The 27,930-nt window shown below is 45.6% G+C and overlaps 1 protein-coding gene and 1 non-coding gene across 3 annotated transcripts in view; one reads left to right on the top strand and one right to left on the bottom strand.

Annotated features, from left to right (window-relative positions):
- The window catches only part of Klhdc4 (kelch domain containing 4), a 34,433-nt gene extending 12,466 nt beyond the window's left edge, over window positions 1–21,967 (bottom strand). Inside the window, exons 1-5 of one of the 2 annotated variants that reach the window (XM_051201640.1) lie at window positions 21,794–21,967; window positions 19,972–20,063; window positions 16,621–16,699; window positions 15,575–15,673; window positions 8,716–8,852 (exon numbers count right to left, since the gene is read on the bottom strand). In XM_051201640.1, coding sequence (XP_051057597.1) covers window positions 8,716–8,852; window positions 15,575–15,673; window positions 16,621–16,699; window positions 19,972–20,063; window positions 21,794–21,892 — 506 coding nt within the window. In that variant the 5' untranslated portion in view covers window positions 21,893–21,967. Of the gene's footprint in view, window positions 1–8,715; window positions 8,853–15,574; window positions 15,674–16,620; window positions 16,700–19,971; window positions 20,064–21,793 lie in introns of those variants that run through there. The other variant, XM_051201641.1, reaches the window with a different exon arrangement.
- An 840-nt stretch (window positions 21,968–22,807) lies between these two features.
- On the top strand, window positions 22,808–22,911 carry LOC127234779 (U6 spliceosomal RNA). Its single transcript, XR_007835601.1, has one exon. It is a non-coding gene; the product is annotated as a U6 spliceosomal RNA (small nuclear RNA).
- Window positions 22,912–27,930: the final 5,019 nt, after the last annotated feature.

Raw genomic sequence — 27,930 nt, 5'->3', positions numbered from 1 at the left:
CGAACACACATCACTCTGGTAAGCAGAAAGGGAAGACAGAGAGAAGTGTAGGAAAGGAGGGAGGCAGGAAGGAGCACCTGTCACTGTAAAAAAAAAAAAAAAGCTGCTGGCTGCCAAAGGCCACAGCACAGATAGCAAGGTTCACTGCATCCTGCTGTTGAAGACACTCAAGGGTTAAGAGCCTCTCTTCCTACTTAGGAGTCAATGCCCTAGCCCCTCAGTGCAGTATTCTCACCAGGCCCTCCCACAGCTCCTAAGTGGAATGCAGGAAAGATAGGTTGCCAAGGGTGGTTACATAGGGTTTTATGTAAAAATCCCACAAAGTGGGGGTTGGCTCAATGGAGAGATGGCTCACAAGTTAAAAGCACTTTTTGCTCTTCTAGAAGGTCAGAGTTTAGTTTCCAGCACCCACACTGGGTGGCTCACAGCAATCTGTAACTCCAGCCACCTGAGGATCCCACTTCTGCACTGGACTCCGCATTCCTACTCCCCACACACAACAAATAAAACTTTAAGTGGCACATGCCTTTAATACCAGCACTCAGGAAGCAGAGAAAGGTGTATCTCTGTGAGTTCAAGACCAGCCTGGTCTACAGAGTGAGTTCCAGGCCAACCAGGACTACACAAAGAAACTCAATTTCAGAAAAAATTAAAACAAAAACACACACACACACACACACACACACACACACACACACACACACACACACACACACAGCGCAACATTCCTAACAAATGCATCCACACAGAAGCTCAACATTGAAAGGGTTCTGCCCCGAAGCCACCCTTCACACGCATTCAGACGCATCTGAGGGCTTCCCTGGCTCAATCCAGAATGAAGACTGTTCTCAAATGCTCCACTATACCCCTCACATTACAACATCCCTGTTTAAGTCACTCAGGATGGCCAGCACACTTGTCTATAGAAAGTCAACCAAAAGCGATTAATACCTTCTCCTAGACACCATGTTCTAGAGAACATCCTTCAGGCACCCTTTTGGGTAGTCTCATACCCGTACACCTGCTACTCTACCAGGAAGGGCAGCTTTAGAGCCAAGCCTCCTTCACCCTTAGTTACAATCCTGTACAGAAAACCTCATTAGACTGGGGAATACATAATTTGTCAACCAATTTACTTGCCTTCTCCTAGCTCTGTTTTACTTGTAATTTACTAAGAATGTTCTAGTGCCAAAATTCGTGATTAAAAACAGCAACCATCAGTTTCCAGGTTCAAAAGAGTCAGTCTGGGGCACAACATCCTACAGCACACAGGCTTCTTGAGACCAGGAAGCCCATACTTGAATGTGCACATGGAAGGGCCTTCTTTGGGAAGAGACGACATCCCGCATGATCTGCACAGGCACAAGGACAAGAATGAAGCTGACTTGCTCTGGCCAGAAGCTGCTCCCTGAGAGCTCCAAACACACTGCTATGTGAGAGTTCAGAGAGGGCGCTCACTGCACAACTGAAGCAGCACACTGACACCCTCAATTCTACTACAGCACAGATACACAAGACACCGGGCACTCCGAGGGCCACCCGATGACACAAGTCACGACCACTGGCAAGCTGCCTATTTATGACCCCAGATCCATGGAGGCTTAGGCCAGCCTTCCAAAAACTTCCTGAACAGGAGCCCCACCAGGTCATTCTCTAGCTGAGTCAGATGCCAAGCACACAACTCATTTGTGGTAGCACCAGTGAAATACCACTATTCTGTAACTAAAAATGAAAGGAGGGGGCTATAAAAAGCTTTCACGTTCCCCTCTAGAAAAATAAAGCCACCCTCCCAACAGCCCATTTATATTCGAATCTCCAATAGGCTTTTCAATTGCCGTCAATCCTAAATATGGAGTTTTAAAAAAAGTTAGCCTGCCCCACTCATCCAGAATCCTATGTATAGCACAAAGACACACACGCAATGGTGTGGGCGCCAGGCTCTTCACTCTTCTGGGCTGTGCACAGAATGGCATCCCCATAGGGCATGCTGCCAGCCAGCATCACCAACTCCACCACCCGGCTGCTGGGAGATAGTCATAGAGAATGTCCATGCATCAAACACCAGTGCAGGCTTAGAGAGTGAACAGCCAAGCACTCAACACTAGTGCTCTCAGTTATGCTCATGTTTATACTTACAACATAATACCGTACCCACTGTCCAAGGCTATGCCATGCTTAGCAAAGGACTGGAATTCTGAGTTCAAGGTCACAGGGGACATCACAGAACAGAAACACTCCCTGTTCCCATGGTATGGTCACAGCATAGCCTGAATGGAGCCACTATGTACAGCATGTGCTGCCTTTCACAGAGCCTTCAGCCACCCATGCAGATGCCTTGGCATACTTAGCTGTCAGCCCCAAGGAAACCAGACTCAGGTTAGAAGCCAACCTCAAACATACCAGATCACCCTCTTAGCTTTCCTACAAATCAGTCACACTTTATCAACATGGCCCTTGCTTGTTCCTAGTACTCTCTGGAACAGCACAGGTTCACACCTGAACCCTCTTTGGACCCTTTGTCAGGACCACTCTTCTGGAAAACCTTACAGTGCTAAGAGCCAAGAGGTAAGTCTTCAGACATGAAGCCCACCTGGCCAGAGTGAAGAGGGTCAAAGGGCTTCCATTCCTGAGAACAGGGTCTTCAGACCCAAGCTATAACAAAGGACAACTTCTTGGAGATACAACTGGTGTAACACTCCTGAAGGAACACTAGTAAGTGCAAGCCAGACAAACATCCAGCCTGCTGCTGCCCGCTATTTACTGTGAAAAGAAACAGATTTCTCAAGAAAAGTCATGCAACACCACGACTCTGAGACTTGCCATCATCATTGAAGTGCATGATTTCAGCCAGCTCCTCCTTCACATAGGCCTAAGCACACTTCCTCTCTAGACAACAAGTAAGCCCTCCTCAATCAGGAGAGACAAACCACACACAGACCACACATACTTTTACACTTCTAACCAATTTTCTTATTACTGAAAGCATTAATGCATATGAAAATGTAGAAATAACCCAAGCACCCCTCAACAGATGAATGGATCAGTGGTCTGTGGGATAAACCACTGGCCCACACTCCAGCATGGTGAACTTGAAAATATGGCCAGACACTGAAGGCCACAATATTTCAGGATTCCATTTACAGCCAGAAGAGGCAAGCTCAAAGACAAAGTAGGGACTGGGTAACTGAGGAATAGAGTAGCTTCTTTTTTAGAAGGTTAGAAATCCTTTAGACTGAGACAGCAGTATTGCCTGCACAACTGAACATGCCATGTAAACACACTTCATGTATGTGGTGTTACAGTGTGCTCACATGGACCAATGATGGCATCTTCCTCAATCTCTCCATATATCTACTTACAGTCTCCCACTGAAACAGGACTCACTATTTCAGCTGGTCTTGCTTGATGGCAAGCCCCTGGAACTCTCATCTCCTCCACATACTCCTTCCAGTGTACAGGCTAAAGTGTGTGCCTGGCTTTTATATGAGTGATGAGATCTGCACTCAGATCCTCATGCTTGGGTGATGTGAAGGCTATTCTTGCTTGTCAACTTGACTACATCTGGAATTAACTAAAACCCAAGCTGTGAGGGATTTTTCTTAATTGGCCATTTGAGATGGGAAGATCCACCCAAAATTTGGGTCACACGTTCTGATGGCAACCTAGATAAAAGGACATGAAGAAGGGAGCTTTTACTCTCTGCCTAGTCACTTCACTCTCACTGGCAAGTTCGTTCCTTTGTTGGTATCAGAGTCTGCTTCTCAGGGTTCTGACATATACTGAAGACCATCTGAGACATACTGACTTGTAGACCAAACAACTATTAGATTCTTAGACTTTCCATCAGGAAAGAGCCATTGTTGGAATAGTCAGACCACAGACTAAGCCTGTTTTTATATACAGATTCATCTATCAGCTGTTTTTCTAGAGAACCCTAACATAGGCATAAAACACTTTACCTACTAACCCCATGAATTTTGTAATGTTTAAAGGGTGATTATAGCTTATATAAATCATTCTGCAATAAAAGTTACCATAAAGCTACACCAGGCAGTGGTGGCACAGGCCTTTAATTCCAGCACTCTGGAAGCAGAGGCAGGTGGATCTCTTCAAGTTCAAGACTAGCCTGATCTACAAAGTGGGACAGCTAGGGCTGTTACATCAAGAAACCATGTCTCTGAACTCCCCTCCACTCCTCCAAAAAGAGCCTATTGCAGTGTGCATTAAGGCTCATATTTGCAATATCACCATCAGGAAGGAGGTTGAGGCATGAGGACTGCTCTGAGTTCAGGGCCAACCTGGCCTAGAGAGTGAAATTCTATCTCAGAAAAAACAAACAAACAAAGAAAAACAGATTAAAATAAGCAACAACATGCAGTGAGATATTCAACTTTGTCCGTACCTGTAGCATTGACCACGCCCATTGGGGGTGGGGACAGGGGCAGATGTTACCTGGGGGGGGGGGAACTAGGTCTGGGGAAGGGGCCCCCTCCAGAGCGCTCTCCTGCTTGATCTTTGCTTGCAGCACAGGGACAGAAGAGCATCCGGAGGCATCCCTGGGACCAGGAATCTGCTGGTGTTCATCTGTCTGTGTTGTAAGTTATTTCTCCCTGAATAAACATCTATCCAGCCTATTTGTTTTTCCTGATCCTTATTAAACCACAATAGCAACAAACTATCAAGAGCACTGTATGCTGGCAAGGTCTCAGCCCTCCCCAAGCAATACACATACCCAACAAGGAACATGGTTTCTTGCTGTCCTGGCAGGCTCTGACTCTCCCATAGGTGTCTCAACCTTATTTTCTGATTAGACTCCACACACAGGGAAAGATGTCAACCAGCACCAGGTACCAGTCTTTTGTGTGTGTGTGTGTGTGTGTGTGTGTGTGTGTGTGTGTGTGAGAGAGAGAGAGAGAGAGAGAGAGAGAGAGAGAGAGAGAGAGAGAGAGAGAACGTCATTTGCTGGTAAAACAGAAGGGAGGAAGCCACTCTCCCAGCCCTCCCCATATCCCTCTCCTCCAGGGGAGTTCAGTCCTGCCTTGGTGCCTGCCTACCTTTCTCAGGATTCACATAAGTGCACACAGGTCAGAGAAAATCAGAATCTACATTGCCAAATCAAGATCAGGCCAGTTCTATGTACATCAGGCACTCTGATGCACCTCTCACTCCAGACAGAGCCTGAGTGATCTCCAAACATCCTTAGAACTGGTGTGTCCTCAGTACCTAACAATGGAGCTTATCTTCCTGACAGACAGCAATGCTATCTCTCTTCTAACTTCAATTGCTATGACATAACATATGTCTGCTGACTGTCAACATGTACAGAAACATGCCCTAATGTAGGAAAGCAAACTAGAGACACTACACTGCCCTGATGCAGCAATAGGTCTCTCTGAGCTGCTGGATAGTGCCAATTAGCACTGGAGGTAGGAATACACTTGCCAGCCAAGATAGAGATAAAGAGGTACAGACATATGGCTTAACAGTAGTAGCCAAATATCTGCCTGGTTCTGCCTCCCAAGTGCTAAGATTAATGCTGTGCACCACCACTACCCAGCACAATTTTCTTACATTTTTATTTATTTTATTTTACAAGTGTATGCACATAGCACAGCACATACGTGGGAGTCAGAGGACAGCCTGAGGAAGTCAGCTCTTTCCTTCCACTGTGTAGGTCCCAGGGATTGAACTCTGGGCAACTCTGTCTGCTGAGTATCTTGACCCTGCCCCCTTTCTTTGGCATTTTTTTTTTTATATACACTTTTTGTTTGTTTGTTTGTTTTTTGAGACAGGGTTTCTCTGTGACAAACTCACTCTGTAGACCATACTGACCTTGAACTCAGAGATCTGCTTGCCTGACTCCCATGAGATTAAAGGTGTGTACAATCACCACTGGCTTATGGATACTTTTATATGAAATCTTACGAACTTGTACAGATTCCTAACATAAATAAACAAGTAAATAACAAGCTAAGCATAGCAGCATGTGCCCAAATCTCAGCCCTTTTGGGAAATGGAAACAGGATCATTTCAAGATTAGCTACACAGTGAAATTCCAAGCCAGTGAGAAAGAGAACTTGCTGTGCAAGCACAAAGACCAGCATTTAACCCTCTAGCACCCATGTAAAAGATAGAGTGGCCACATAGGTTCGTAATCCCAAGTTGTGGGAGGTGGAAGCAGGAGGATGGCCGGGAAATGTTGGCAGACAGCTTAGCTCCAAGTTCAGTGAGAGACCCTGCCTCAAAAGAACTAAGGTGAAAGAGAATAGTGCAGGACACTCAACAAACTCTTCTGGCATGCACACATGCATACCCCAAACCCCGACGTATTAAACACACCCAGATCAGAGGCTAATCTCAGATCCATCTCATATTCAAATGGAGGATTCCATCTGAACTGACTAATATCTTGGTGGAAAGCACAGAACTTTGCTCTCCCTGAACTGCTGGGTGCTTCCTTACATACTTCCAACCCAACACCAAGGCAAGTACCCCCTGGATAACTGTCATCCTAGCCTGGGTGCCTTCCACTCCTGTTGGACAAATCCTCCACGCTTCTGGATGGCTCATTCCAAGCACCCGCAAGGCCAGAATCACAAACACAGACTCTGCACTGTGACTGGCTTCCAGATCTTTCTATCAAGTCAGACAAGAAAACTGCTCACTCAGTAAGACTGCCACAGCTGTGGTGTCTGTCAGGGGGTAGCCAGGAAAATGGAAAAGCCCCAAAGCAGTCCTGGTGACCCATGACTTTAATCCCGGTACTTGTGAGGTAGAGGCAGGGTTAGTGAGTACGGTCAGCCTGGTCTACAAAGAGAGTTCCAGTCTAGCCAGAGCTGCAGTGAGATCCTTCAGGAAAGGGAAAGAGATAGGGAAGAAAAGCACTGAAACACCCCAAACCAAAAGGATCAGGAATCAGGCCCCTCAGGAGCTGGGGCCTGCACCTGAGTGGAAGCATGGGTACTTCCCTAAGGTCCTCAGACATGTTCTTTTGCATTTAATCAAGGGCCTTAAACACGAGTCATGCTCAAATCAACACAAGGAATGTGAACATCACAGACCCCTGACAGTGACACTGATTAGAGACAGAAAGCAACTATTAGGCATGTGAACAGCAGTGTACGCTGTATAGTGTTCACTCCTGACTTCCAACCCTGACCTAGCTCAGCTCCAGGAACAGATCTGACTGACAAGTCAAGGAACTGAAGGAAAGGCAGACACAGACAAACACAAAAGCTGGGGTTAAGTGGACTGAGGTTTCTGATGGGGAAACCACAGCACCTGGAAGCTCAGAGTGCTTATTATATAGATTTGAACAGGAAGACAGGGCTATTGCACACAGCTGAACAAGCAGGTGGGGTTATTACATACAGATAAGCAAGTAGGTGGGTTTTGTGGTATACAACTGGATCAAGGAGAATGGTTTAGCTAATCTCAGGAACAAGGCATTGTCTTGTGAATATCTGGGGGAAGAAAGCTATGGTGGGCATTTCTCCACACATTATCAACATCCACATATGGATCAGAGGAAGAAATTACTACGCTTCTCTGAGCCTCACCTCAGGGGTGTGGGGGAGGGGCTTTCCATTCTTCCATGGGTCAAAGGCTTGACTTGACTGTGCCCATATCAACAAGCACATTTTTTTTGGGGGGGGGGGGATTGGTTTTTCCAGACAAGGTTTCTCTGTATTGCTTTGGAGCCTGTCCCAGCACTCGGCTATATAGACCAGGCTGGCCATGAACTCACAGAGATCTGCCTGCCTCTGCTTCTTGAGTGCAGAGATTAAAGGCATGCACCACCACCACCGCCTGGCAACAACTCACATTTCACTTAGGCACTCAGGACTTTGGGCTTCCTAAAGGGGCCGAGAATGACTGTGAAACACCCATTACACCTAATTATGAGGAAAATTTCTCAAAGCACATTCCCTGGATCTGTATCAGCACAACATTCCCTGATAATTCCAGAAGCCATGCTGTCAGCAGAGGACTTGGGGGGGGGGGGCGTGGACTGAGGCAGTAAAGCACATAAATAATCACCTTTCTACTTGTATGAGTCTGTAGCTAAAACTGAGGGGTTAAAAATGGCAACTAAGCCATGGGTGTCAGAATTCAGGAGGTGGAGGCAAGAAGATCAGGAGTTAAAGGCCCCTGAACATTCTCTCCAATGACAGCCACACCCCTTCCAGTGAAAGTCCTGGGACCAGGAGACTCTGGCCCCTGCCTAATTCTGGTTAACTGCTTTATTAGCAAAGAGGACAGTATCCTTACACTGTGTCATGCACATCCCTGGCATTAGGGCTTGGCAACACCATTTTGGCAAGCTCCTCTCTGCAGCAATTCTTTCAGATATATACAGTATGACAGACACACAACAGAGGCTCCCAGCAGAGAGAATCAGGCACCAGTACAGCAAGTGTCTGGGACCCATGAAGGTCTCTCCTTCCTCTGACCAGCTCTGCTATTTTCTACATCGGCATAACACAGGGCCATCTCCTGGTCTTAGCATGAACCCACACTGGAGGAGCTGCATGGAAAGGGTGACTCAGGCCTGACACACTGCTCGATGCTCACCACCTCAAACAATGCCTCCAGCAAAGCCCTTGCCCCACCATACAGGAAAGTACCCTGTACCCTCCCTGCCCCACTCATAACTCAAACCCAATCAAGAACCAAAGCTGAGGCCAGGGCTCAGGCTCCCATCCAGAATCTTACCGAATCTGTTCCCAGGTCTTGGTGGCCAAGTGCAGGACCCAGAGGTCCTTGTAATGGTAGAACTGCTCACCATCAGGAGATGCAAACTCTCCACCAAAGACCCACAGCTGTCCACCACCCTGGGGCACTACCACAGCCTGTTAAAAGAAAGCAAACAGATTAGGTGGGCCACGAGACAGCACAGCTGGCCCTAGCATGACAGCAGCATCAGCATCATCCACCCAGAATCTCAGGGACTCCCTTAGCCATTGCCTCCTGCTTCCAACAGGAAGCTTCTAGAACAAACTTCCCTAGGCATATTAATTATACTCAAAGTCCTAACACGTCCATGTTTCCCTAGACTGCAAGACAGACATCTACTTACATTCAGACAACATACTGTCCTATTAAGTGAGCAGTTACTATAACTTCATATAGGTTTTCAAAGAGCAAATATCATTTCTATTTTATTAAATCATTATAATGAAGCACTTCAGTGCTGTTTATTGTTAGTCATGTGTATGTGAGGTATATGTATGTACTTGTGAGAGTGTGGGGTATAAACATGTGTGAGTTGTATGCACATTAGTATGTAAAGCATATACACTGTGTGATGAATATTCACAGGGATGTAAGGTGTATGCATATGTATCTGTGAGGCATTTGCATGTGTGTGGATGTGAAATATACACCTATGTGAGGCATATGCACATGTATATATGAGATGCATGCATGTGTATATGAGTGCACATCATGTGTATGAGTGTATTGAGATTGTATACAGATGTATATGAGGTGTGTATGTAAGACAAGCACATGTGTGGATGTGAGGAGTATTTACATCACATATGTATGTGTATAAGGTATATGCATATGTGTGAATGCAAGCTATGTGGATATGTATGTGAGTTATATGCAACTGTGTGAAGGATATACACAAAGGTATATGTAAGGTGTATGCACGTGTATATGAATGTGCAAGATGTATGCACAGGTGTATGAGGGTATGAGGTTTTATACACATGGGGGGGGGGTTGTACTTGCCTGTGTGTGGGTGCAGAGGTAGAAGGAAGATGCTGAGTGTCCTGTCTATGGCTCTCTACCTTAGTCTCCTTAAGACAGGGTCTTTTGCTGGGAGTTGGTGGCACATACCTTTAGTCCCAGCACTCGGGAGGCAGAGGCCTGCAGATCCCTGTGAGTTCGAGGCCAGCCTGGTCTACAGAGCTAGTTCTAAGACAGGCTCCAAAACAATACAGAGAGAGAAACCCTGTCTCAAAAAAAATAAATAAAAAAGCAGGGTCTTTCACTGAACCTGGAGCTCAGCTTGTGTAGCAAGCTCCTGTGATCCTCTCGTCTCTGCCCCTGACAACACTGGAGTTACAAGTACATATGCAACCACACCCATATTTTTATATAGATGCTGGGATCCTAATTCAGGTCTTCATGCTTGTGCAATAAGAGAGCATTCTTACCCTCAGAGCCCAGTCTGTTTCAGTCCACTCAACCCATTCCTAGGCTCTACCACACATCTAAAAGTACTTCACAAAAAAGCAATCACATGACATGAATTATCTAGTGTTTATTTTTAAAAATCTAAAGGTAAGGGTTGCTGTTTGTCTACAAAACTCACTTTTAAAAAAATAAAAATAAAGCTTCCTGTAGCCCAGGCTGGCTTCAAACTCATTATGTATCCAAGGATGGCCTTGAGCTTCTGATCCAACCTCCACCTCCTGAATGCTGGGATGGCAGACATGCACACCTGTCCACCACACCCTATACAGCACTAAGATGCTGGTACATTGATGCTAGGCTTCCTGCCTCCAAACCTATGAAGAATAAACTACTCTAACATGGTACTGTGTTATCTACAGCAGCACAAATACAGTAAATATACAAATACACTGACAAAAGCAGTGCAGGTAGGGCCTGCAGGTTCCCTCCACAGGAAGTTTACTGTTCCAACCAGTCCAGCCCGAAGACCCATGGAGAGCAGAGCAATGCCACACAAGCACCTCAGCCCCAAAGTATCAAAGCTGAAGCTTCCACCATGGTTCACAACAGCTTGCCAACCAAAAGGAAAAAAGCATGGACCACAGCACCAAGGCCATGGGATGAGCTCTCCTAGAGACTCTGGGTGCACAGCCCCTGGGACTGTGGTAGTATTTGTGCAAAGAATGGACCCACCTATTGCCAGGCAGTGCTGTATACCTTAATTCCAGTACTTGGGAAACAGAGGCAGGCTGATCTATGAGTTCAAGAGCTAAGGCTACACAATGAGACCCTGTCTCAAAAAGAAAAGAACCAACCTGCCAGCTACTTAGTGCCAGGCTCTTTTTCAGGCCTGCAATCTGAGAAGCAAGCTAAGCAGGGCAGGCCATGGGACTCTTGCCAAAACCAGAACAAGACCAAGGCTCACATATGCAGGAATGCACTGTCAGGCCCAGTTCTGCCTCCCTAAGGCACAAACAAAAGAGAGAGAGCAGCAGACAGCCCGTGAGGTTTCTTATTACCTTCTGTACAAACCATTGCAGATGCATGTACTTGGAAGGTTTTACAATCAGTAACTGCAATTGGCTTCCAGGGAGTAGGGACAGACACATTTCTTTGGAAACCAGTTTCTCCTGTAAGCACCCCTCCATTGTAGGCCCCATGCTCAAACAAAGTCCTCCTCAACTCAGAACTCTGAGGAATGTGAAACACATGTGGGTGCTGGGAACCAAACCCATGTCCTCTGTAAGGATGGCTAGTGCTCTTAACCACAGAGCCATCCCTCTAGCCCCACAGCATGATTCTTAAGGAAGGTACATTAAATAGCCCCTAAGGAGGCTGGGCAGGGAGTTAGGATCTAACACAGAAGCCTAAGTCCCAAGAAGGGAGGTGGGCTATCTTAAGCACAGGCAGTGAACTCCAGAACACAGGTCATCAAGGATACAACAGTGAGTTCATAGAAGACCTGAATGCTAGTCAGGCAATGCAGCTGGAGGACACAGTCTTTTCTCCATGGGATCACATGGGTCCACAAGGTAATTCTCAACAGTCTGAATCATGAAAGCTTCCTTGCAACAGAATAAAACTTGAGCAACAAAAAGGTATCTGAAAACAATTCCAAAGTATTTGCAGATTAAATGACTGCTAAATTCTATAGCTCATAGGTCAAATAACAAATCCAAGTACATCAGAATGATCTAGGTTCATTCACTCCGACCACATGAAACCACAAAGCACCAAGTGTATATAAGACAGAGCTGTAGCCACTTCTAGAAGGGAGTTGCAGCTTAAATGCTTCTAGCAGCCAGGCGGTAGCAGTAGTGCATGCCTTTAATCCCAGCACTTGGGAAGCAGAGAACAGGGAAGTAGAGTTCGGGACCAGCCTAGTATATAGAGCAAGTTCCAGGACAGGCTCCAAAGCTACAAAGAAACCCTGTCTCAAAAACCAAAACCAACCAAACAAACAAAAAATGTTTCTTTCTAGTAAGAAGAAATAAGAGGAGATAAGCTTCCACCAAAGGAGCTAGAAGAAGAAGAAAACCATCAAGTACTGAAATTATTGAAAAGGAAAAGCAGCTTTCTGTGAGATGGCACAGCAGGTAAATGTGCTTGCACCAAACCTGATGCCCTGAGTTCAATCTCAGGAAGCCACAGGCTGAAAGAACTCCCCAAAAGCTGTCCTCAGACCTCCAGATGTGTGTCATGATAAATACACACACACACACACACACACACACACACACACACACACACACACACACACCCCACAATAAATAATGCAAAAAAATGTTTTAAGTTAAAAAATACAAACACAAGACTGGAAATGGCTCAGTAAAGAGCACTGGCTTCTCTTCCAGAAGATGCAGGTTAATTCCTAGCACCCACACATTTCATAACTGTCTCTAACTCCAGTTTCAGGGGATCTGACATCCTCATACAGACATACAAATAGGCAAAATACTAATGCACATGAAATTTAAATAAAAAAATTTAAATACATATACAAATAGGAAAAAAAAACCTATGAACTATACATTTGAAAAAAAATATACAACAAAAACAACACAGGAACCCAAGGAACCAGTTTTCCACTTGGGATTTAATGCTGACATGTTTAACCCTGTGGGATTTCTCTACCGTTTTTCAGGAAGCTTTTGAAACTGCTGTTTCAAAACCATTCCTTAACAGCTTCAAACCAGATGCATCTTTCTTTTCTTTTCAGTGGGTCACACTATATAGCCCTAATTGGCTTGGAACTCACTATATAGATGAAGCTGGCCTCAAACTCACAAAGATACATCTGCTCAGGCCTCCTGAATACTGGGATTGAAGACATGCACCTAGCTAAGATTCATCTTTTGAAGATGTAAATATAAAAGAACTTGGTCACTTAGTGATCCTAGTTGCCCAGCACAAACAAAAACTCAAGAGTTAGCAAGAAAACTCAGCAGGCAAAAGTACTTAGTGCACACCTGAATGCCTGAGTTCCAGCCCAGAACACATAGCAGAAGGAGAGAACTGACTCCTGAGAGCTGTCTTCTGGTCTCCTGCAAGTGCCATGCCTTCACTTGGGCACACACATAAGGAAGCTGAGCTTACAGCCAAGGGGCACCATGAAACCAAACCCAGGGGTGTGTACTTTCCACTTGCCATATATACAAAACAGCACCCCGGACACTTAAATCATAATTGGCTAGAGAGATGATTCAGTTGGTAAAGTGCTTGCTGTGCAAACTTGAGGAACTGAGCTCAATCCCCTAGAACCCACATTTAAAAAATAAAGCAAGCTGGCCTGTGCTGGAGGCAGAGACCAGAGAATTCCTGGGGCTTGCTGGCTGCCCAGCCAAATCAGCAAGTCCCAGGTTCAGTAGGAAACCATCTCAATAAATTTATTAAGTAAGGATTAAGGAAGTCACCAGATGTCAAACTCTGTCCTCCACAGGCACACGTTTGCATCAGTAGCTCTCTACTGTTGGGATTAAAGGCATGCACCACTACACCAAGCTGCTGGTGAATGTAGTCTAAGCACCCTGACACAACTGATTTCTACAACAGCCTCCCAGGTTAGAACAACCTCCTGGAATCAGAGCACAGGCCAAAAAGCCATTGTGTACCTCAGGACAATCCCAACCACTCTCTCAAGAGACTAGGAGTCCTCAGACTGGAAGGGCTGAAAGCCACTTCCCTGCCATTGTTTGCCCCCTCTATCTGTAACTGAAAGACCTCAGGCAGCTTCACCTGTGCCCTCACTACTATACTTGGTTGGAAATGAACCAACCCCCTCTCCCAAAAAACAACCTTGAAAACACACTGCACATATGCAGCAGTCCCCCTTTCCCCCCCAAAAAAACCCACACATACACACACAATGCAAACTGGTGGCAAACAACTTTCCGTCTAACAGAAGCAGACATGACCATGCGACCAGGTATAGGCTGGTGCACACCTACACATAAGGTATAGAGCAAGGATAGTGCTACCAGCCTGCCCCACCAGGATATGTGCTGACAGGTATTTGGGCTCACTTGTCACTGCACTGAAACACAGGAAAAAACCTTAAGTGTCAAAAAAACAAAACTAAGACCATTGGCACAAACAGCATGTGTCAGATTCTGTATCCCATTTCATCCCAACACCACCAAAACACAACACAACACAAGTTTCTGGTGTCATTCTCACCCTTCTGTTGAGGGAACCCAAGCCCTACCCAAGCCAGATACCCTCAGGACCAAACAATGCACAAAACAAAGAACTCTGCCAGAGGCCCAGTCTCACTGCTGCATCCCAGAACTCAGAGGGTACCAGACCCAGCAAGGGAGGCTCTAACCAGGACCCAGCTGTCAGTAAGGCAGGGCAGGAACATGGAGGCAGGAACTGAAGCAACGCCATGGAGGGGCACTGTTTACTGTGTTTTCTCTCCAAGACTTGCTCAGCTTGCTTTCTTTTATGACCCAGGACCACCTGCCCAGGATCAGAACAAGCCAGAGAGAGCTGGGCCCTCCCACATCCATCATTAATCAAGAAACTGCCCCACACAAGTGCCCACAAGACAATCTGATGGGGGCAATTCCTCAACTGAGGGCCCCTTTTTCCAGGTGACTCTAGCTTATGGCAAGTTGACAAAAATGAACCAACACAATGAAAAACGCTCCTGACTATTACTTTGGGGAAAAACTGCCAAGTGATCAGGCAGACACAGCCTTCTCCCCTTTCTTGACATCAAACCACAGTCAGCTGCCTGTAGCCTCCAGAGTCAACACAAAAGAGTTGTCCCCTGTGTCCACACCCATCCTTCTTCCAGGAAAGGAGAGCAAACTGTTCTGAGAAGGAACTGAGATGTTGGATGAGGAGGAGAGCTACACAGCAGAGCTCAAGGGACACCTGACACTGGGAACAGCTTTCCTAAGAGGCAGAGGAACTCTCACCTGCTCTCTTTGTATCTGCAAAAAAAAGTTAGCTATAAGCTTATAACTACAATTTATCCAAAATAATTCTATTCCCTCCACCATCTGACCCACTCCTGAACATTCCATCTTGCTGTGGTCAGCACCAGCCTAGCCCTGGGACACATAGGATGCTCTAACCCAATAGGTGCCACTTTATTTACACTGTTTTAACATGCAGGATGACATTCAATCACCACATTGTTTGGAGCAGGCGCTCGCTCCTTTCTCACAAGTGAAGAGACTAGTACAGTGAAACTCAGTAAGGTGTCCAAGGAAGATGGCAGAGCCCAGGCTAATGGCTCCAGTCTCTAAAGCAGGAGGATGCCATGAGTCTAAGACTAGCCTGAGCCACAGAATCTCAAAGACCCAGAAGGATGTAGCAGGTGGGAAGCAGGAGATGACCTGTCATCTGTAGATGACTCTCTGACAAGCAGTTCTAGCATTACCTGATGAGCACAGCGCCTTGGAGGTGGGCCAGGGATGTCAACTTTCGTCCAGGTATCCTTTCTGATACTGTAGATGTATAGTTCATTATACATGAAGGTCTGCAGGAGGGAAGTGGATCATAAAGGCCACAAATGACATGCAGACAGCAATGACAACAACAGCAGTGAGTATACTCCAGGAAGCTTATACACTAATCACACCAGTGCAGACAGGCCATGTGTAAGCCCCAAGATTGTCTGGGAGGTCATGACAGATGCTCCTGACTTGCCACAGGCTTAATTCTCAATGAACTTATTTATGAACAGGTATAAATACAAAATGGAAGATGCATTGTGTATGATTAACCCATCAAACCTCCCCCTCTCCTCCCAGCCCATCTTAAAGTGGGCTCAGAACACTAGCCTCAAAATGGCTGGGAGGAGTCTAACACGCCACCTCGTCATAAAACAGTGTTCTGACATGACAAACACAATGGCTGTAACAGTACCCTTTCACCACTCTAAACTAAAAGGTGACAAACAAAACCCTTACAAGTTAGGGACTACATGTCATTATGCCAATTGATTCCTCAGGCCCCAAGAGCCTCTGCTGCACTGCAAGATTCATCACTCTCTGAATTTAAGCCAGTTTTTAAGTGCATGAAGATACAGAGAGAGAGCTGGACAAGTGAAGTAAGACCTGGAGCTTTCACAGGCTATTGGAAGAGCCCACACGTGCAACTACTTTCCCTCCACACTCTAAATAAAACTCAGGGTTTTCTGGCCCCACAGTTCACTGTTCAAAACAATTCTGTGCACACATATGGCCCAGTGGAGCTCCACTGACTAGAAGAAACCAGGGTACCTGCAGCACTGAAGCCCCTGCTGCCAGTCCCTAAGGGATGCTGGTAACTGGCAATCACTACCCACATCAGGCCTGACACTTAGAATGGGGGGAGTACAAGAGGGAAGTGACAGGACAAAGGCACGTTTATATCACCAATTTAAATTTACTTCAAACGAGCACTGAAAAAATTGGGAGAAAAAGAAAAACATATATACTTTACTTTTTGGCCATTGAAATATTCACCTCCGAAAAGGATTAATTCATCTTTCTCTGGATGAGCAGACAGGGAAGCATTTAACCTACAAGACAAAGCCAGAGGAGCAACATCAGAGAACATGACACCAGTCTAAACACAGACTCCCCTTCCCTTCCTTGACCCCCACCCCCCAGAGGACAGGACCAAGGATCACCCTGCCACCTCCAGCATGTATGTACGTGTGTGTGTGTGTATGTGTGTGTGTATACATGTACACACACACAATTAAATCACAGTCAAAACTCTACCAAGTCCAAGGCTAGTGAGATGGTTCTGCAGATAAAGGCTCTTGAAGCTAAACCAGATGACCTGAGCTCCATTCCTGGTAACCCACATACCTACATGGTAGGGAAGAACTCTCACAAGCTGTCCTATCACTTCTACATGTGCACAGTGATGTATGTGTATGTATATACTTACACACAAATAAATAAAAATAACAAAAACAGCCAAGTTTGCTACTGAAGTATTTCAGTATGTGGCCCAATACCATCTACAGAAATCATCAACACTCCTACTTATTCCACAGAATAACAGAACAGCGGTGGGGAATACGTGTATATCTGACTATCAAAGTGGAAACTGGAGCAAATGTAGTGGCCATAGGAGCATCACTGCAGAAGCCCAGCTCTCAGATCCTGCAGTGATGTGCCCCAGCACAACACTCACTCTATAAGATGCTTCTCAGAAGAAAAAATGATTATTAAGGGCAAGTTGTGTCTGGGGAATTGGAACCCTCTTGGGGATTTACTGTGCACAGATCATTTCTCTGGTGGAGAAATTCTTCAGGGAAGAAACCAGCATTGAAAATGCAGCTGCACAGAAGCAGCTGACAGTTCCTCAAAAGGGAGATCCAGAACTAAAACATGTATCTGAAGTACCACGGACTCATCAAAGTACTGTTCACAACCACCAAGTGCAGAAGAACAATCATCCAGGATGCTACAGATGTGTGAACCAGCCAAGTGTGGCACAGAGCAGTATGTGGCCCAATCCTAGGAAGGAACGAATCACTATCCTGTACATGAGTCTCTGAGATACACTGAGTGAAAGAAACTTGTCTCCAAACACACATGCCACACTACTCTCTATATGAGAAATCTCTATAGACAGGCAGATCCTCAGTGACAGGAGCAAGCTGGCTCTTAGCAGGAAACAAGGAGCAAGTACTTCATGGAGACAGAACATTTTAAAGCTCGATAGTGTAGAAACTACACAGCACAGCAATGCAAACATAACCAATCCCACTGAACTCAGGTGAAAAGGGTTAAAGTGACACATTTATGTCACATGTGTAAGACTGGGGATGTGGGGAGCATAATCAGAATCAAATGCGTGTGTGACATGGTCAAATAATAAATAATAAAGAACAGTGTCCCAAACTCCTGTCGCTCCAAATCTTCTCGTTGAGCATGTAAATATCCTGAGCTGCAGGCACCAACCATGCCAACCTTATACAACCCAGTGCCAGGTCCTTCTCTGTATCAATCCACACCTGTGCCTACATGCTCTTATTATGGTTAGGACATAAAAATTTCCCAAAGGCTCAGAGGCTAAGGCTTGCTCCCCAGCAGGTAGCCCTACTGAGAAGTAATGGATCAGGAAGAAGTGGACGCATTAGCCACTGCTGGAGGAATGAGTCACTGGAGTGGACTTCTGAAGGTGTCTCTTTGCTGAAGTCGTCTTCCATCCTGTCCCCTGTCTCATGAGGTGAGCAGCTTTGCTCCTCCACATCATTTTCCAAAACCATGGGCTCTGGTAACCCTCTCCTCCCTTAAGCTGACTCGCAGATAATCAGCGAAAGAAAGCATGAGTAACATGGTTTTAAAACTCAACTGAGGGCTGGAGAAATGGCTCAGAGGTTAAGAGCACTGGCTATCCTTCCAGAGGTACTGAGTTCAATTCCCAGCAGCCACATGGTAGCTCACAACCGTCTATAATGAGATCTGGTGCCCTTTTCTGGCATGCAGGCATACATGCAGGTAGACCACTGTATACATATAAATAAATAAATCTTAACCAAAAAACAAAACAAACCAAAAAGAAAAAGAAAAAAAAAAACCCACACACAAAATAAAAAACAAAAACGCACAACTGGAAGGTGGGAGGTCAGAAAATATTTTGGTTATCAAGGAAGATGTAATCTCACTATCTCAGATCCACCTCTTGTTCCCTCCCACCAGAAAGCATTCTCTGAGGGCCTTTTAAACTATACCCTGACATTAAACCTAACTTTGGGTTAATGTTGCTTTAGAAAAATGCCAAATCATTATCAAAAAATAATAATCCACATTCAGAGTGAAGAAGAATTCATCTACACTCAGAATGGATTCCTGAGTGAAGGTGTCAGGCCTGCTTCAACAACCATATGGGTCCAACAGTGCACCAACTGAAGAGGAAAGTAAAAGCCAGTGCAGCACAATTTGCCACCACCACTTCACTCCAGGGCTCAACAATGACTCCCTCCCACACCCTGAACAGGTAAAGCCATGTGTGAATCAGAGGGATTCAGGCTCTGGAGCCATCACTGCACCTAATTATCACATCCCAAAGAGCTACACACACACCACCTTGGGCTTCCCCTCAAGCAAGTGATGGCAGGATAAGCTCAATCAAATCCCACGCTGGGAAAATGAAGCACTCATGTACCAACTAAACAAAATGGAGCTAGAGGCAGAGAGGCTTACACACTTTTCCTACCTGAACAATACAGCTTATTACACCCTTTCCCAAACAACAGTCTACAAAGACACTGGCCCTTTCCTAATGATTATGAGCTTGATAGTGCAGACAGGTATTAGAGAGCCATAAATCAAATTTAAAAGGAATCTGATGTTAGAAGGGGGAGAGAGCAATTCAATGGAGACCCAAGTTATTCATTCAGCCCATTTCACAAGAGTGTGAATGCTACATTTCTCGTAAGTTATAAATTCACCTAGAATGCCAAATTTAGAGTTTCTATTTAATAAGCTTTCACATGTAAATACAAAAGCATTAAGAACAGCAAAAATTTCTGGTGCTCTTCAGTCGACACCCCTGACACATTCTTAAAATACTTGAGAACCAAAGGGAAGGTCACCAGAGCCATGCCTTTGTCACAGTCTGTGGCAAGAGCACAATACTGAGAGATCAGCTCCCCACGCCCCTGTAGAGCAGGGGATGACAGTCAGTTCTTCTTGGCAATTGGGAAGCAGCGTTCTGAGGCCAGCCTGGACTACAAAGAGAGTTCCAGAACAGCCAAGGCTACATGGAAACCCTTTGTCAAAACCCTCTAGACTCCCCCCAAAAAAGTAGAAACAAAGTTTGCTCACTTACCGTGGGGTAGGTGGAGAACATGGTGTCTCTGTGACCTGGGTCTTTTTGGCATCCAGGGTCTGGAAATGGGCTATGAGGGCCTCCAGGTCTTCCTAAAGATCCAAAAGTAGCTACATGTGAGACTCTGTCTAGCCTGTCTTAGAGTCAAAAGCATAGCCAGCTTTTGTTGCATTGGTCTGACTAGACTGGGATCCAATTACACCTGAATCCTAACATGGGTCTGAAAACACAGAACTTGACACATTCAGGAAATATTTGTTGTGATACCAATGGCAGCTTTCTGTAGGTGCAGATGTAAGCATTGCCTCTTCTACAAACCAAGGGCTTTCCATGAAGGAGATCCTACTCTGGCCACACTACCTTTAATGGCCTCTGACAGCCTATTTGTGTCAATAGCCTGCTTGGGGAGGAAAGAGTTTATTGCATCTTACAGGTTATATTCCATCATGAAAGGAAGTAACATCAGGAACTCAAGGCAGAAACCTGGAGGCAGGAAATGAAGCAGAGACTTTGGAGGAAAGCCACTTACTTACTGGCTCCCTCGTCCCCTGCCTTGTGGAACCCATCTACATCAAAACAATACCCCCACAGACTTGCCTACAAGACAATTTTTAAATGTACTATTTTATGTGTGTAAGTGTTTGTCTGTGCACCATGTTCAAAAAAGGTGCCCACAAAAGCCAGACAGTTGTGAGCCATCATGTGGGTGCACAGAATCTACCCTGGATCCTCTGAAAGAGCAACAAATGTCCTTAACAGCTGAGCCACTTCTCCAGCCCCATGTAGGCCAATGCTATGGATCTATTTTCTCAACTGAGGTTCCCTCTTGCCAAGTTATTAGGAAGAGAGCCCAGGAAATCCTGTGCCTGCAAAACTACTGGGCATACCCTGTCACCCTGTGTGAGAAAGACCTAAGACAAGAGCAAGTAAGGCCCTTAGCCCGAAGTTCAGAGCTGATCCACCCACAGTTGCTAGGATAATGGGTGTGTGGAAATCTGATAGTGGGGGGCCACCACGAATTGTTCTGTAACCCATAGTTCCAGCAATTTGTTTGGTTACTTAATCCTACTTGTGCCTCCAAGAAGTGGTGCCACATGCTTTTAGTACCAACACTAGGGAGGCAGAGGCTGATGGATCTATGAGTTCAAGGCTAGCCTGCTCTACTGAGTGAGTTCCAAGACAACCAGGGCTACACACAGAGAAACCCTGTCTCAAAAAAAAAATTAAAAATTCTTATGACTCACTGGAGGTATATCTGCTCTCTTTTGGAGATAAATAAATAAACGCGGTACAGTTAAGACTTTAGGTCGGTCGGTGGTGGTGCACGCCTTTAATCCCAGCACTCGAGGCAGAGGCAGGTCAATCTCTGTGAATTCGAGGCCAGCCTGATCTACAGGACGAGTTCCAAGAAAGGCTCATAAGCTACACAGCGAAATCCAGTCTCAAATAAATAAAATAAGGACAAAACTTTAGTCCCAACACGCACACCTGGACAAAGGAGAAGTCATTCAACTTCAGGTTCTCCTCTACTAAACCCCACCACGCTGCTTCCCTCTACCAGAAAGGGAAGCCAGAAAAGTCGAACGGCGTCCGGAACAGATCTGATCTTCAACGGAAGAGTGGGAGAGCCAATGGGTAAACAAGGAGTACCGGCGCTGCGGAGAGGCGCGGGAGAAACGGCGAGGCCCGGGGGTGCCGGGCTGGGCGCAGGCCCGCCACCGCAGACCCGGGCTGGGCACAACACCGGCTCCGGGTCTCGCGCCCGCAGTCTCAGGCCACGCCACGCCTCCCTCTACCGCCAGTCCCTCCGAGCCCCGCTCACCTCCTCCTTCCGAGAGCGCTTGGACACCTTCTTCTCCATCTTGGCGGCCGTCTTCTCCGCGCCGCGGCCCTTCTTCTCCTTCTTGCCCTTCTTGCCCATCACGCCGGTTGTGAAGCGGCACCAGGAGACCACGGAAGGAGTGCAAGAGGCGTTCCGCCCAGCCGGAAACGAGCGGCGCGCTAAATAAAGGCCACTTCCTGTCCGTTTCTCTGGTGTTCCGTCAAGCAGCCGACTCCACTAGTGTTTTGAGTCCTCCAGCCGGTGCGTCCCGCCAGCCGATGCGTCTTGGCCTGTTTTAGTACATGGCTGCACCGGGGTGCACTAGCTAATTGGGTGACTAAACTAGACAGGAGCAAGTGAGATTCTAGAGAAATTTCCTCGCACTTAAAAGATTCCTGACCCGAGTTAAGGCAGCCCCGTTCCCTACCCCATGTAAAATGTGCCAGGCGCAGTCAGGCTCTCGAGGCATTGCTCTGAGCGAGAGAACAGCCTTTGCTCTTCTGCCGGCGTGGTTCCACCAGACCAACATGTCTCTCCATTGGGAGGCCTGGGCTTACCATGTCAATCTACCTTCCCAACGGTTTATGGTATGACAAATATGTGATAGGAATTTAATCTCCAGAATTTGATTCAAATGGTACAATGGAAGACGGACCCTGCAGTTTGAAAGACCAGAGTGACAATGCTCTTTGCCTAGAGGGTGTCATCTTTGGGCTGTACCCAAAGGTACAAGGGCAAGGACAAGGGCAAGCAAAATTTCGGCAAAGAGAACACAAATGATCTTCCTTCTCTATGGGAACGTTGCCAAAGCACAGCCTTTAAAGAAACTGCCTTGGATCTGGCCAACCACTAATCACTGAGCTCCCAACTCACTCCAGATTTTTCCATAATCCCAGTTCTTGAGAAGAAAAGTTACTTTTGAGAAAAACAACACTGTTGTGTGGTTTTTCTCGAAGAGATACACAGAAACAATGTTTCGCCCCAAATAGGGTGGCGTCAAAAGATAAAAGAAATGAGCTCCTTTTGGCAGCTGATACACTAAAATTGGAGCGATACAGGGATTAGCATGGACCCTATGAAAGGGTGACACGAAAATTCATGAAGTATTCATATTTTTCAGAGCTGAATTGAGATTGTTATCCTCAGAAAGCTCTTCTGGGCTAAAACCTATCTGCAATGCTGCCCTAGGTGTCCATCCCCCAATAACCCCACCTCACTTCCAAAGGGAAAGCAATCAGGACAGTATTTTTGCCAGTCAAAAGCCATTGGGGTTTTTTTTTGGGAGGGGGTCTAGGAGGATCAAAATATATTGTATGGCTGAGCAGGGGTGGTGCACCCCTTGAGAAGCAGAGCCCTTGAGAAGCAGAGGCAAGTGGATCTCTGTAAGTGTGAAGCCAGCCTGGTCTACAAAATGAGTTTTAGGACACAGAAAAATCCTGTCTCAACAAACAAACAAAAAGGTCTCACTAGCCTGGGCAGTGACTATTCATAAAAACTGTATCACTAGTGTCCTTAGCCAACCTTCCACCTCCTGTATAGTCTTATATACATCTGTAAAGCACTTGCAGCCTAGGAGGTGGGAGGGAGTGAGGGTCTGAAGGCCCCCCTTTCTACAAGAGAATGTTAATAGGCCCAATTTTGTGCAAGAATATTAACAGTCTCTGTTGTCCACAATATATAACAGTGCTCACTCTCAAGCCTGTGAAAGGGAGAGTGTGTTCCCTGAGGAAGATTTAAAAGGATCTGGAAGAGACGGGTTGATGCTTTTATTATCTGGAAGGCTCTTGGATGGCACATCGAGGTCACAGTGATTCAAGGGAAGTTGAAATTCCCATTGCCAGGAAAGAAGCATAATAAAACAGCCGTAGGTTGTTGGGTGTGTGTGGGGGGTTGTTTGTTGTTGTTCCTTTGCTTGGTTGTTTTGTTTTTGTTTTTGTTTGAGACAGGGTTTTTCTGTGTAACCCTGGCTGTCCTGGAACTCACTCTGTAGACCAGGCTGGCATCAAACTCACAGAGATCTACTTGCCTTTGCCCCCTGAGTGCTAGCATTAGAGGCCTGCACCATCACTGCCCATCCAAAACAGTTATGTTTTCAAGACAGAGATAGGAATATCATGCTTGGAGGACAGAGTTTCACTACAAATGAGAGAGGGGGGGAAAGGTAGAACCAGATGAAGGCCCTCATGATCTCCAACATTGCTGGCACATCATATGTGATGGCAGAGGGAGAAAAACAGGAAAGTTGCCTGATCAGAAAGAGACAGAAATATGGCCTGAGTTTCTAGACATCATTGTCTTTGTAGCAACAAACTTTATCCTGCCCATTGCTCAGGGGAACAGTTATGTCCCCTTATGCTGTCACCTTAAAAACATCCAGAATCCTCCCTGACTTTTCTGAGAATATTAGGTAACCTCCATGCAGCAGTACTGGGTACATCACACAGTCCACGATATATAACAGCGCCCCCTCTCAGGCCTGTGAAAGGGGAAGCATACCCCCTGTGGAAGATTTAAAGGATATGGAAGCAGCTGGGATGAATGCTTTTATTATCTGGAAGAATCTCGAAGCTAAATTGGAAAGCTCATGGATGATACATGTCACAGTGATTCACAGGAGGTTGAAATTTTTATTACCAGGAAAGAAATGGACTAAAGGAGCTAAAGTGAGATCAGAATCCTAAAATAGGGGAAAGATTAAGTACCGAGTCCTATTTTAATAAAATTCATATTTTTGAAAAATGTAATAGATTGTCTTAAATGTAATGCCACTTTTAGACTCTTTTATGTACGTGGTCAGGCGCCCTCTGCTGCCTCCAACTTGAATTTCAGAGGGGAAAAAAAAGTTCACTAAGAATAGAGGACCTGAGAGAGGGTGCTGACTGCTAACCACCTTCACCACAAATAACCAATGTGACTGCAAGGGCTGAGTCACTTCACTTAACATTTACTGAAAGTTCTACAGGAAGGGTGAGAAATCATTCCAGGCCACAGCAGGCAGGCACACCAGAGAGCAGGCTTTCTTCTATCCAGACAGGCAGGTATATATGAAGACATCCACCAAAGGAGCCAGGTGCAATATGGGAATAAGAAAAGGGGCTGGAAGGGATAGAGAGATAACTCAGCAGTTAAGAACACTGGGTCAGTCGCCTGGCTCCTACATGGTGGTTTACAACCACCGTCTGTAACTACAGGTCCTAGGATCCAGCACCCTCTCCTGGCTTCCTTTGGAACTGCACCTGTGTCATGGTGCACAGGGACATTCACACAGGCAAAGTGCTCACACACATAAAACAAGAATAAATCTTGAAGGAAAAAAAAGGAGGTGGAGAGAAGATGGCTCAGAGGTTAAGAGCACTGAATGTTCTTCCAGAGGTCCTGAGTTCAATTCCCAGCAATCACATAGTGGCTCACAACCATCTATAATGAGATGCAGGCATACATTCAGGCAGAACATTGTATACATAATAAATAAATAAATATTTAAAAGTAAATAGAAGATAGATAGATAGATAGATAGATAGATAGATAGATAGATAGCTAACCTGGGAGATAACCTGGGAGGTGGTGGTGCGCACCTTTAATCCCAGCACTCAGGAGGCAGCAACAGGTGGATCATTAACTTAAAGGCCAGCCTGATCTACAGAGCAAGTTCCAAAAGAGCCAGGGCTACACAGAGAAACTCTGACTGGGAAAAAAAACAAAAAAAGGAGGAAAGAAAGGTGAAAGGAAGGAAAGAAAGAATAGAGAGGGATGAAAACAAACCCATGTAATAGATGCTGTGTCTCGGTTTTTAGTTGTTTGCACTGGTGGGGCCTAAATTCAGTTTTGCATTGCACTGAAAGCTAAAGTTTTCCTCTGTAGGGCATTATTTAATGACCTACTATCTGGAGATCTTTTTATTAGCCCAGGGTCTTGTGTATGCTAGGCAGGTGCTAGGCAAGTGCTCTACATCCAAGCCCCATGTCATTGTCTTCTTGTTATTCATCTCTAATTCCTGCTTCTGTAGTTGGAAAATGCACTCTATTGCTTCTGGTCCTTTCCAATGCATCAGTGAGTTGGAGGGGGTGTTCAGTGTGTTCCTGGAGTGACTGATTCTGCCACTGAGTTCTGCAGCTGTCATGTACAGCTGATTAATTAATTGATGGATTGGGAGCTCGTTGTTTAGACTTTCTATCATCGTGGTTCTCAACCTTCCTGGTGCTGCAACCCTTTAATACAGCTCCCCATGTTGTGACCCCCAACCAAGCATAAAATTATTTCCATTGCTACTTCATAACCATAATCTTGCTACTGTTATGAATTGTAATATAAATATCTGTGTTTTCTGATGGCCTTAGGTGATCGCTGTGAAAGGGTCATTTTACACCCTTCCCAGAGGGTTGAGACCCCTCCCAGAGGGTTGAGACCCACAGGTCAAGAACCACTGTTCTATGGCCTGGATATGTTGTTGTTGACTTCTCCTATTTGTTTCAGTCAAACACAGAGAGGGAACTATTATGATTTCCAACCATAGGAAAGATTCGTACAGCTATTCTTTGTAAACAATGAACTACATGTGCTTAAAGTGTGCCCACATGGCTCCACCGGAGCAGGGAGATGCTGGGAAACACCCTGCCCTCTGGGAGGACACACCCACTCAGGCTGGAGAATGGAAGGGAATAAGCAAAGGATTCGTGAGCCCTGGAATTCCAAATTGGAAATCTATGTGCAAGTGAGTCATCTCTTGTATTTTTTGCAAGATTTAATTTTAATTTTTATGTATGTGTGTAGTGTAAGCATGTGTATGCAGTTCTGAAGGAGGCTGGAGCGGGACATTAGAGATGCAGGAGCAGGAGTTACAGGTGGTTGTGAGCTCCAGACAGAGGGCTGGAATGGAGTTCATATCTCTCTGTATGAACAGCATACACTCTTAACCTCAGAGCCATCTCTCTGACCCCAATTAAATATCTTTTCAATGGACATTTTCAAACTTCTTGGAATAAATCTTTCTATCTAAATAAAAGAATAAGACAACAAATAAATAAAAATGTAGAATTAAATATGCATTGGAATATATGTATCTTATGAGGCCATTGGCACAACTGCAAAAACACTCCTATCCCCCAGAAAACTCTCTAGTCTTTTCTTCCCTTCTGCATGCCTACTCCAGTGCTCACTGGTAGGGTTTGCTTATCATCTTCAGGGTTTTAGGAATAGAACCATAAAGTGAATGCCTTTAGGGAGGCATTAAGGGGACTCTGGCTTCTTTCACTGAACCTAATTCTTTTGAGAGTTGCATGTTTACCCAAGGATATTTTTAACATTATACACATACATTCTCATTTCCACCCCTACCTCTCCCTCCCTCTCCCTGCCCTCTCTTATGATAGGAACCAAACTCAGGGCCCCCTGCATGCTAGACAATCACTCTACCCTGAATCACAGCCCAGCTTAGTGAATTCTTTTCTTTGTGCAGACAGATCACACCTTATCTATTGATGCACCACTGTTTGTGTGTACTGGAGCTGCTTCCAACTTGAGGGTATTACTGAAATCTCTGCTTTGAGCAATCTGGGTCTAAACCTTACAAATGTGCTTTCATTTCTCTCAGGTATGTGATTAGGAGCAGAGCCTCTGTGTCATAGCTAGGTGTGTGTGTGTGTGTGTGTGTGTGTGTGTGTGTGTGTGTGTGTGATCTTTTAACTGCCCAGCCGTTTTCCAGTGTTGACTGTACCATGTTACATCCCCAGCAGTAGTGGTGGACAGTCCTGCTGGTGCTGAGCCAGACATTTTCATCTTGTGCACACTGTTGTATCTCACCCTGATTTGTCTTTCTTAATGAGTGTGGATCCTGCTTGTTCTTCATTTTGAAATGATGTCTTTAGTGTGTAATGAAGACATGCTTGTTTTCAATTTCGTAAAGTGTAACCAAACCAAACAAACCAATGGAGGAATCTTTAAGTCATTTACAGACTACTCTCCCATCATGACCAATCTTTGAACTGGGGAGAACTTCCTGCTGGTGCTGAGCAGCATCTTCACTGCGTTATTTGCTTTTATTGTGTACTGTTTTTCCAGCTGGCCATGGAACCGTGGTCCTGGCACATTCAGACAATGTTCCTACACTGAGCCATGTCCTCAGCCCCACCTCCTCAGAG

This window comes from Phodopus roborovskii, unplaced genomic scaffold (genome assembly GCF_943737965.1).
Source record: "Phodopus roborovskii unplaced genomic scaffold, PHOROB, whole genome shotgun sequence".
Classification (NCBI taxonomy): domain Eukaryota; kingdom Metazoa; phylum Chordata; class Mammalia; order Rodentia; family Cricetidae; genus Phodopus; species Phodopus roborovskii.
Note: the sequence above shows the minus strand (reverse complement) of the source record. Positions and strands in the feature narration are given on the sequence as shown.